Below are 12,763 nucleotides of genomic sequence, written 5' to 3' on the forward strand. Positions count from 1 at the left end.
CTGAGGAAGGAACAGTGGGCGAGGAAATGTGTGGCAGACTTGAAAAGGTGAAAGTTCACAGGGTATGTCTAGAGTGCAGGGTGGGTTAGAGTTGGCGGGAGAGAGCGGAGTCTGGAAACCTCTGGTGAGACATTGCATACAGGCCAGAGTAAACCAAAGGCATTTGAATTTTGCCCCAGGTAGTTAATTCCTTTCTGTGAAGTGGTGCTGTTAGAACCACTGAACACCAGTTGGACCAGTCTTTGTCCCAAGACGTCAGTTGCAGGAAGGGACCCCACAGACTGTTCAGCTGGCCTGTTTGTGTTTGAAGGCTGCACATATTTCAGTTTATAAAAAGAGAGGACATGAGGGGTGCCTGGAAACCTACAGCAAAAGTAACAGGAGTTTTTACCCACCACCATCTAAAATGATGTGTATGCTACTGCAGCCCAAGGGGGAAGGGTCAGAGTGCAATACAGAACCACGGGCATGAAGGGTTCAAGAAGAGACGTGGATGGCTTGCTTCTAACAGCACTGGGAGTTCAAGAAAACATATCCAGTCCAGAAATTTAAGTTCTTAGGTTAGTGCATGGCTGGAGAGCAAGGGATAATTCACGATTTTCCCTAGAGTTTCTTGACATCTGTCGCTTCATGGGTGGGGATTTTATGGCTGAAAACTAGATGCAAAGGATGAATCTGTGAGTTACTAACGTACAAAGTACATTATAGTCACTCTCTGCAGGGTGGCATATATGAATGTTAGGGTTGGCTAGGAAAGAGTGAGATTGCAAGTATGAGGATGATAAACACTAGGAAGATTTGGCGACCTCCACATCCTGAGCAGCAGAACCATCCTCCACCCCTGTGTTTGCAGAGCAGCCCCTTCTCCCCGGGAGAGGAGAGGTGTGCCTATGTTCTCCTTCTCTATCAGCCATCATTGCCCCCTATGTTCTCCTCCTCTATTATTTACTAATAAATAAGTTGATCTCCAAGTTTTTAGGGAAGTTTTTGGGCAATTCTTACAAGTGTCTCATGAAGAACTTTCCCCTTGGGGAAAATTTTTCTTCTTAGTAAAATTACCCTTATACACCTTAGCAAGGAAAAGGAAGGATATTTCTTCTTAGTAAAAATTACCCTTACACACCTTAACAAGGAAAAGAAGAAGCTTATCTATCTATCTATCTATCTATCTATCTATCTATCTATCTATCTATGTATCATCTATCTATCTGTCATCATCATCTATGTATCTATCTACCTGTTTCTGAGTAAATCACCCCTCAGTAGAGCCTTCCCCCAGCTAAGCCAGGGTATGATGTGCATTTCATAAAGATTTGTTATTACTGGAGCCTGCTGGAGGAATGAACTCTATGGGAAATATTTTGAGAACAGTTTTTTCAAATAGTGAAAGATATGATGCAATAATGGTTCTATGAGTGAAAGCAAAACATAAACATCCTCACAGAAGCAGACCAGGAAATAAATCTGGCCCTTGTGTCAGACATGGAAAATAAATTGGAAACAAACTTGAATGTATTTACAGTCAGCACAGGTGTGTGTGTGTGTGTGTGTGTGTGTTCAGGCACACATCTAAAGCTTGAAAAGTAATATCTGAAAAAAAAGAGATTCATATTTTAATAGGAGAGAGAATATAGTTTGGCCTCCAGCACATATGTATTGATAGTTTTGCAAATAGCTAGGGGCATAAAAGTGTATCCCTTCCCCCTCAGAGTGCCCAGGGCTTCTGTGCCATTTTCTCCCTGCTATTCCACATGCTACCAAGCCAGTGAGGTTAGAAATCTTAGCTTGGGGCAAGTATCCCCATGAGTATCCCTGTAAGTGTGTCCTTTGGAGAACACATTCTCAACAAGGACAATATTATTCCCAAAGGAGCAAAAATTGGTTCTTGGTGGATGAAAAAATTCTTACTCTTCTTATGTATAATTCAGAGATATACATAGAGTACATAAACAGAATTATAGTATATCCGAAGAAATTAAAATTTCATGGGGAGGGGCATTAGGGAAAAAAGATGTCAAAAAAGGCTCCTTAGGGAGGCATAATGACAAAAATTTGGTTGAGAAACGCTGCCTCAGAGAAACTGAAAAGAAAAAGCGATGAAGAACATACTCATTTCTTTTTAGGTCTGCTGTCAAATTTTGATTAATCATATTTAACTTCACAGCGCAAGGGTGGGGAATAGCAATTATCTTTACAGCACATTAAGATATGATGAAGAGTGAAATATATTTAGAATCAGAATTTTTAGCCTTTTTGGTAGCTGCTTCTTGGGATGTGTATGTAACGAGCACACAGTGCAGAATCACAATATAATTCTAATATTAGAATGGTAAGTGCTCATCGAAACACTTAGTGAACAGAAACTGCAGGAAGACCTGATGTGGATAAGAAATGATGCTAGAAAAAAGAAAACCAGTGAAGGAAAAAAATCAAGCAAATGCCACAAAAAGGGGATAACTTCCCTTTTATCAGCTCAGAGAAGGCTCTGGCCATTTCCTTATTACCTGGGGGGAAGTCATGTGCCAGGCCAGGGGCTTCCTGGAGATTGGGGAGTGAAACATCACTGCCTGACGCCATAAGGGGACAGAACCAGCTCCAGGGGAGATAGGGAGACAGACAGACATGGAGAGGAATTCCACTGTTTCCAAGTCTGTGGGAAGAAGACCTCCTGCAGGGCTGGAAGACTTCCTGGAGGAACAGGCAGCTCCCAGATGTCTTCCACCACAAGAGGAAAAATAAGGCTTCTTCACCATCTATAGATAAATTGAATGGGTTTCACAGATGACGGTTGCCCAGGACTTAACTGTGAATATTTGCAGTTTATCTACTTAACATTGATCTATGTTATCAGCTCATTTTTGTTAATTAAACCTCTTAATACAACCTTGTGGCAGGATTATTTGTCTAACACTTTAGCTAGTCTCTGGAGTGTCGACAGTATTCCAAGAACTATGAAGGAGGATTTTTAAAAGATGAGGCAGACAGTAGTAATACATGTGCACAAATGAACTTGTCATGTCTCCTTGTAGAACAGGAAAAGTTTGTTATCAAGCCTCCTTGGTGAGACTGAGAGAAACATGATTTTCTTTATAATTTTAAAACCAATCCTGACATACTAAACTCATATTTTATGTTCAGACCTGTCATTGCCCAGAAGGAAGTGTTCACTTTCTGATTAACTTGCCGAGCACGTGGACTGCTGGCCTCCTCTGCCCTCGTCTGTTCTGCAGGACGGGGCACGGGCAGTGCCACCCGGGGGCCTGTCAGGCTGGCTTCTTGGAGCCCATCAGACATGTGGTTGGCTTATTGTTTGCAGAGAGGCTGTTGGTTCCGTTACAGCAACAGGAACGTGTCACCTACCTGGTCTAGAGCTTCAGTGGTGACTTAACTCATTCCTCTGTCAGAGATTCAGCTGACGAGCTCTTTGCAATTTAAGTGGATTGCCAAGTACCTAACATTAATTGACACCCTAAATCCATGACTAAGTGACAAATTATGACTAGTGCCAATCATCTCCGAGAACACAATTCCCCATCTTGCTGCCCGTTTTATCGCTAGAGGTTGAAATGACATTTTGAAGCGTCTTCTTTGGGATATCAAATTCTCTTAGGAAAAAGGGCAGGATGATAACAACCATGAGGAGCAACACCATTGCTGTGAATGGTCCATGAGAATCGGATCACTTCTGTGTCATTTCCATACAAAGGAAACACTACAATGATATGTGGCCCAATAAAGAAGAGACATGGCAGACGTGTATGTCTGACAACTCACTCCTACTGTACGGTTTTCTCTGTCTTGTTTTTAGCATCAGTTTCTCTTTAGAACAGAAAGTATGCTTTTCAACATCATGCTTGTTTCAACACCACTGCAGGGCAATTAAACAATTGCATACTTTGTGATATCCTTTATAAGAAACTTCACCTGTGTGAACAGGATCTGCAGACAGTCTGTTTCGGAGACACAGTGATCATGAAGGATGGTCTTCTAGACATCTACATCAGGAAGAGATTTATTCATCTTTCTGACGGGGTCACCAGGATATGTGAACTGCATGCATACCTATCTTCCTGCAACCTTTCCTATAAATATGCCCTGTTTCTGATTCATGCTTATAAATGATAGTTCAGAACACATTGATCCTGCCAGTCACTGGTTACTCATGCTTGAAATTAAAAATCTTTCGGTCCAATGCCCTTGCTATACTTGGTTAGGCTTTACCTATTCCTCAAAGTAAAAAAAAACAAGTCAGTGAGGATAAGATGTTAACAGACGTAAGATTAATGCTGAAAGCATAGCAAGATGCTTTCAGGCTGTTCTAAAATGAAGTGAAATAATCATATGCTACATTAATATTAGTAAATCTAGAAATAGGAATTAGACAGGTATAATCACTGATACTATTATGACACTCATAAAGCGAGTATACCTTTAAAGGCACTTAATTCATTGGCAATAGACACAAAGGACGGATAACTCCTTTTGGGAAAATGCGACAAAAGGACAGAAAAAAATGGACTTTCTTTCAGATTACACACGTTTCCTTCAACTGTCATGAAAAACCATTACTTTGAAACCTAGATGATGTCTGAAATAATTGCATCTTAATAGTTTAGATTTTTATTCTTCATTCACCATAACCACTATATAGTAGGAGCTCTATCATAAAGAAGTAGCCATACAAAATTTTAGCATTCTTAATGAATTTATCTATCCATACAATTGAAAAAAGGTAAATGCTTCTTGAGGAAGGATTCTAACATTGCGTGGAGGATTTGAGTAAAAAAACCAAGTTAATTTGGGCAGCATTAGCCAATAGTAACTTGATTGTACAATCAGGTACTCAGGTCATATTTTAGAGACTGTAGCACCATTTAAAGACAGTGATGAACACTCAGAACTGCAAAAGAAAAGAGAGACAATATTGAAAAGCAGTAAAAAATAACAAAAACTTTACACACTTTTGTTAAGGACACAATAGCAGAGTTCTGATTTTTTTAAAAAACACTCTTTGTTAGCCAGAATATATACATATATATTCAACAATAAATGTGTAAGAGCTATTTGTGCCAAGAATTATTCTAGCTGTTAATGATCTAATAACACATCAGAGTAGATTGCTGCCTTATAGAACCTACTACCAAAAGATTTTAAATAAATGCTTACAGATTTAAACAAAACATTAAAAAGGAAAAGGTAGAACTTAAAAGTAATTTAGAGAAAATAATAGGATGTCAACAAAGTCTGTTAAATCTGCACAAAGGGTTAAATGCCACTCAACAGAGCCAAGTAAAGTAGCATAAGAAAAACTGACCATCATCATAGTCTGTTAGTTATTGAGTCATTAGCAGTGAAGGAATCTAAAACAGACTGGCACTAAATTGCAGCTTATTTGGGATTTTTATAAATTTGCGATAATTTACAATGACATTTCTTAAAGATAGGGGATACACAGCACAGAAATACAAAGAAAGAGAAACTCTGGCAGAGAGAGTGAGGTAACAGCATGCATCAGACACGCTATAGCAGATGCAAAAACACACAGAAAGGACAAGTGGAGAGACAAAAATTGAGTATCATTATTCTGAGAAGACTAACATTAATCATAAATTCAGAAAGTAAAACAATAGGAAATCCTATATAATTGCTAGTAGGTGTTTTTAAGACAAAGTGGCCACTTTGGAGAACAATTTAGTACCATCTGAAGCACACCATTTCACTCTTGAGTACCAAATAATTCTATTCCTGGGTTTATACCCTATTGAATATCTTGCATAAGTACATTACAAGGTTATGCGCAACAGCTTTCGATTCAGAGTTTTCTGTAATATTAAGAACACCAGAAACAATCAAGATGTCCAGCAAATGTAGAATGGATGACTATAATATGGAATACCTACTGAAATGAAAATGAATAAAATAGTCTAATATATAAATGCAGCTTATCTTAAAAATAATAAATGTGAACCAAAACATCAAATTGTATATGGCCTTACAATATGGCCATTGTGTTCATATTTTCCTACCTGTAGAATGAAATTTTGTCTTAATGTCAAATTCAGGAGCAAAGTTTCCCTTGGGAATGTTGGGAAGCTGTGCTTTGGGCAAGGATACATGGTCAGCTTCAATTTATTTGTAATGTTTAATGTCTTAAGATGGTAATAGATGTAAGAATGTACCTAATATTATTACCTATGTAAAAGTGCATGTTTTGCATGGGTGATAGCATTATTTGATTAGAAAAACTTTACTGGATAAAAATATACTTAGAAAAAAGAATAGGCAGAGGTTTAAAGATTTCTCTCATAATATGCAAATGAACACTATTAATTTTTTATGCTGTATTGGCTTACAGTTCTCTGGAGATTCTAATGATCCAGTGATTCGGAGTTACATCTACATGTGCCTGATTATTGTTGCAACTGAAACGTGAACCTGTCATTTGAGTGGTAAATTGAAAAACTACAGTTTGACAGTCCTGCGAGATCACAACAGACCCCCAGATACTCTTAACCAACCGCACCATACATCTCCAAATACAGGCACCTGAAACACTAGCAAACCAAAACATTTTTTTGTTGTTTTTATTTTGTAAAAATAATTTATTCCCTGGACACTGGTGAAAAGCAACGGTTCAGTGAGTAAATATTGACTTAAGGCACAAAGTAGAGCAATTCCCTAACTCTCTGCCTTACATGTAACAAGATGCAGAGCCATCTGTTCTCTGAAGATAGGAGAATGTACATATATATATTTGTATTAGGAGACAGTGAATATACATCCATTTTTAAACACTGTTATATACACACCCAAGCTATGCAACTCACAAATGCATTCATCGTGGCCTAAGAGCCCTATTAATGTCTCATCCCAGGTTTGCAAGAACGTGTTTCACTTAAGAGTCCCTGAGAGGAACAACGTAAGACAGGCACAGTCGCAGGGGGCCATCTGGTGAGAAAATGGGGAGCAGCAGAGGCGAGGCTTAGAACCTCCCCCCTCATGTTCTGAGAGAAATCTTCTGCATACATGGATGTTTATTGCCCTCGTCTAGCTCGGATTAACACATAGTCTACAGGCACACACCTGATCATCTACATTTGCTCTCTTACAACACTAAACTATGTTTTCTACCTTTATCTCGTATCTACCTACCACTTCAGCATTTTATTAAAAATAATAATAATAGAGAAATGTGGTATCCACATATAAATCAAGTTTAAAAATCAAATGAATATTCATATTTGAACTGTTTATAGTTCATAATGCATGAACAAAACCGAAAGCTTCTGTGATGACTGCCCTTGCACTGTTCACCATGTAACTTATTCACTATGTAAGAATTTGTACTCCATGTAAGAATTTGTTCGTTATGCATCAGAAGATTGGAGACTGACGAAAATTAGGCTTGGGGTGGATTAATGATTGTGCACTGAGTATTGACCCCCCTATACAGAAATTTATTGTTGTTAACAACTATTTGATCAATAAATATGAGAGCTGCCCTCACAAAAAAAAATATATATATATATATATATATATATATATATATAAACAGACTTCCAATTGTAAAATAAATAAGTAACCGGGATGTAATGTATAGCATAAGGAATATAGTCAAAATATTGTAACAACTTGGTATGGTGATAGCTGGTACCTAGAATTATCATGTATATAAATGTTGAATCACTGTGTTGTACACCTGAAGCTAATGTAATGTAATACTGTGTGTCAACTACCCTTCAATAAAAAAAAAAAAAAAAAGAGTCCCTGAATGTGGAGCTGTTAAGTTTCCCTAACGAAGCAATAAAAACAATCGTGAACTACTTTTGTCCCCGAAGATTTAGACGGCAGGACAGATATGCATGTCTCACCAAGCCCACATCGCACAAGGGGAGAGAGAATGACTGTAATGAGGGTAAGTCAGTTTTATTTTTAATTTAATGTTTTAAGACTTAAATGCGGTGTCCAATAGTTGATAAATCATTGCCTGCTTAGGAATGTGAACTTGGAATACTGGAGGCTGAAAAAGTCCTCCGAGAATCTCGCTGTGTAATGACACATGACCCAAATGTGAGTCCTATGGAATAGGGAAGTTGAGAATTGCCATCATATCTAGGGAAAAAAAATTTGATGATTAATGTCAAAGCATAATAAAATTGTGTTTTAGTGAGAATGGCTAGCAGTACATTAAGTTGATTAGACAAATAATCACTAGAAAAGAATGAGTTTAACAGTTAAAAAAGAAGTTTGAGTTCATACTCTTGGGAAAAAGGACATCGGTATTAAAAAAACAAATTTGGTGCAAGAAGAAGATGCAAAATATGTTAAGAATTTGAACTAATTTTCAAAAAAAAAAAAGGCTACACAAGTAGAATATCTATGAAAGAGATTTCTCAAGAATCAAATAATTATCTCAGGTTTTGCTTTGTTCTTATACTCCACAGATGAGTGAAAGCAAAAACTGAAGGAACAAAACAGCAGCAGACTCACAGAACCCAAGAATGGACTAACAGTTACCAAAGGGAAAGGGACTGGGGAGGAGGGGTGAGAAGGGAGGGACAAGGGGGAATAGGGGCATTACGATTAGCAGATATAACGTAGCAGGGGTGGGGGTGGAATGGGGAATGCAATATACACAGAGAAGACAACTAATGACTCTATAGCATCTTACTACACTGATGGGCAGTGACTGTAATGGGGTATGTGGTGGGAACTTGTTAATGGGGGGAGTCTAGTAACCACAATGTTGCTCATGTAAGTGTGTATTAATGATACCAAAAATTAATAACAATAATTATCTCAAATGGTACTAAAGATGTATTTTGAAATGGAGAGAGATACAATTGAGACATGATCAGCACAGGGGGCTCAATATATTTGTTCAGTAAAGACACTGAAGATGGTTAAGATCTTTGTTAAGCAGAGATACATAGATTAGGAGAATTATTTAGTTTTGCTTTAGGTAAGAATTCTCAGACATAAAGATACTCATTAATGATGACAGGCAGTTTGAAATTTCAGTCCTCTCAATTTGAATACATTGGCTTTAGTTGACTTAGAGTATTTGCATTGTAAAAACAAAAGTAAAATATGATGGTATAACAAACATGAATGTTTAAAATATATATTGACTCTCTTATAAAAATAAATTAAGTTAAACAACATTATGGCAACTAAAACAAGGAAATAAAATTTAGTTGCAGAGCTGGGGTGGTGGAAAATCTAAATAAAATGCATCAACTTAATCAAGTGGGAGCAAAATATTTTGATTCTTAGGAGAGAAATGTAATAAGTTCTTATTTTCTCTATTGCTGTGTAGACACCATTTCTCTATTGCAACTCTCCTATCAGATACCATTAGAATGTTTTACAAATACTGAATCTGATTATGTGAATAGAAATTACAGATGTTACATGTTGAGGAGTTTTCTTAAAAAACTAAAAAGAATGATACTCAGGTAGATATAATTAATTTCATAATAATCTCTGGGGTGCTTGGTTTAAGTTCACTGATGCTGGTTATGACTGTGAAGAGGAAAGTCATAGACTCTAAAAATGATTTCAAAGGGAATAACTGTGATGGATTATGTAGGAGTAGAAAGGGTTTCTATGCTGGAGAAGGGAAATGGAGTTGAGTGGGGGTCACTCTGAATAGAAATTATAGATGTTTCTGTACATCTGTACAGAAGAGAGAGAGTGCTCACAATATTCTGCAAGCTTTTTACATAACATTACTCTTCAAAGGAAATCTGCCTACAATTATTAAAGGTAAGGAATTTGGCTGGGGTAGTCATCCTATAGATTGTGTGTTTTAAGCGTTTAGTGATAGACTGACAAATTGAGTTATGAAAAGCAGAGACCTTCAGAAATCTGACAACCTTTCAGATTTAACAAAAAGGAAATCTGGTCAATTTTTTTACCCCAAGTCCCTCCCTCCAACCCATAAAGACAAGTAAGGTTTTCACTCTCTCTCCAACTATTGCTGTTCAAAGTATTTCACAGAAGTGATCTTGCATAAGAGGAAGTATAAACATATTTCCAGGTTTCAAGCTTCTGCAGCATGTATAGTAACAATCAAAATGAGAGAGTTGCATGGGGTAGAAATTCAATTTGGAAAGTCTAAGTTAAAAATGACGCCAGAAAGTCCTTCATCTTTGGGTATGGTCTGGACTGGGTGTGGACAAATGTGTCTCTTTGGCATGGGGATTATTTTAAGAAACAGAAAACTCAGTACGCTTTTCTTCACCCACCCTCCCACCAACACGTAAAAGAACATAGCTAGAGGGCCTCTTCCAGGACGAGAGCTTCCATTGTGGAGAATCCAGTACAATATGCACTGGGTGCGGTGAACAGGGAGGAGCCTGACAGGGCCTCGTGATCCAAACCCTCTTCATGCCCCATTGCTTCTAGATGGCCCAGCAAACATTTGTTTCCCAAACATTTACTCTTTTTTGTCTTCCTGCGAATTGCTTTCCTTCCCTTGGAAGCCCCAGACCCCTGCTCTTTGCACCCCAGGTCAAGGTGACATAAACACTTCTTGCCTGATTGTCTTTGGAATCTCCTGTGTTTAGGTGAATTCCCCATACATACACTATGAAGTCTGATTCTCTCTTGTTAATCTGTCTCATGCCAATCCAATTCTTAGAGCGACCAGAAGAACCTCAGAGGGCAGAGGAAAATTTTTCCTTCACACCAGTACAAACACAGGATATAAATTAGGACCAGAAACTCAACCCGAATCCAGAATATGCCAAAGTCTGAAACAGGATTATAGTCATTTTGGGGGTTGGAATTGTACCAGAACCACACTGTACTTATGCAAGCAAATTACATGCATTTTCTCGGTGTTTGCACAAACACACACACTCATATTAACTTATACTCTGTAGTTAAGGTAATTCTATATAATGCCCAAATATGTAAGTTCAGTTCTCTTTTGATGCTTTTATCATAATATTATATTGAGTTTGAATAAAACAAAGATGCCACTAAGTGACTAAACTTTACATACATGAGGAAAACAGAATTCTTTAGAAATGATGCTTTAATAAAGTCTCTTCCTGCTGAGATAGATTCTCTCCACACACACACACACACACACACACATACACACAACCTCTATACACACCACAACAGAACAATTTGTGTATTAGATTATTTTTTCTTAGAAAATTTGATAGCAAGTCATTCTAAGATATGTCAAATGAGCATAATTCTCTACTTAGTAATGGTTTAGAAAACTAATAAATCTTTAAGTATTTCATATCCCATTTTAGCTAAAATCAACCTCAGAAATTAATGCAAATTATACTTGCCAAATTTAGGAATCGAGTATAATTCCAGGCAATTTAAGAACCACCATGCAGAGCTTCAATTTTTTAAAAACTTGCATACTATAAAATTTTAGATATCCAGTATTCATATGTCTACCTCTGCATTTTACACTTACACATTTGTAAATACACAGAATAATTAAGCAGGAAATTATTTACTCCTATGCTTTTGTCTGATTATGAAAGAGCATTGGAAAGATGATTTATATGGTAAAATTTTAGTTTGAATTTGAGGTTTAAAATTTAACTACTGAATGGGGAAACTCCATTTCATGTTTACTTAACACTTATTCTCTAACATACCACTTCCAAATGAAACATTATTACCTAGAGTTGATTGCAATTTAATTACGCTATTAATTTAATATTTTTAAATCTCATTATATTAATTTTAACTTTAAATTACATAACATGAGCAGATAATTTGCCATAATGTAATTATAAATTACTCTAGTATGAGGCTGTTAGAGAGTAAACATGCCTACCATAGTTGTCTCAGCAATGGAACCAAAGCTGTTTATGAATATGTTGCATGTGACATTAACAGGAGGGCCTGGAAAAGAGATTAAAACATAAGAGCCAGTTAGATACATCATCTAAAATATTTTCCAATAATTCAAGTCTTCTCATTATTAAGTAAAAAAAAGAATTTTTCTACATTTCCATATACACACATGCTTAAAATTGAAAGTAACCTGTCCATGAAAATAATCTGGATTGCAAATCACACAGTCATGATAAGTCATTAACACATTCTGCTCCCAGTTTCCTTGATCTCTGTATCTCTGTATCTCTGTAAATGCTGTTTTAGAAGGTTTGACATCCGAGCCCTTTCAGGGAGTTTCTGTTGATTTTTTTCTTCCATGTATGGGCCATATTTTCTGTCTTTGCATGTCACATATTTGTTGTTATTTTTTGATACTATAATGTGGCAACTCTGGAAACTGGGCCTCCCATTTCCAACCCACAGTTTCTGGTGTGTCTTACTGTTTGCTGTTTAGTGACTTAACTAGCCTAATACTGTAAGGTCCGTATTTCCATAGAGTTTGCAAGCACTGAAATGTCTGCTCAATGAGTTGAATGATCGGCTAACATAGGTCAGAGATTTCCTTAATGCCTTGAGCCAAGAAGTCTTCCATGTGGGGAGGGCATGGCTCAACGCTTCTGTCTCAGCCTTCGCTTCAGCCTGCACAGGGTTTGAGGCCAGCCAGAGGTGAGAGGTTAGGATCCCCCACAGAACTTTCCTGGGCATGCACACAACCCTACATGTGTGTGTCGCTCTAGACATACAAGAGTATATCAGCACTTCTCAAAGCTGCCTATAGGCATCTTATTCCCCAGATCTTTTAAAAGGTTTGTTCAGGCTCTTGTTTGCCCAACTGGTATCACAGACTTAGGCAGCTGTGTTGTTGAAACAATTTTCTGTGATT

General features: G+C 37.3%; 1 protein-coding gene across 2 annotated transcripts in view; it reads right to left on the reverse strand.

The window, feature by feature from the left end:
* Nucleotides 1–12,763, reverse strand: part of GLRA3 (glycine receptor alpha 3) — a 135,359-nt gene that overhangs the window by 80,802 nt on the left and 41,794 nt on the right. For both annotated transcript variants that reach the window (XM_036889135.2, XM_036889134.2), the window contains exon 3: nt 11,819–11,886. In XM_036889135.2, the coding sequence (XP_036745030.1) occupies nt 11,819–11,886 (68 nt within the window). The remainder of the gene's footprint in view (nt 1–11,818; nt 11,887–12,763) is intronic.

Source organism: Manis pentadactyla, chromosome 1 (assembly GCF_030020395.1).
Source record: "Manis pentadactyla isolate mManPen7 chromosome 1, mManPen7.hap1, whole genome shotgun sequence".
NCBI classification, from domain to species: domain Eukaryota; kingdom Metazoa; phylum Chordata; class Mammalia; order Pholidota; family Manidae; genus Manis; species Manis pentadactyla.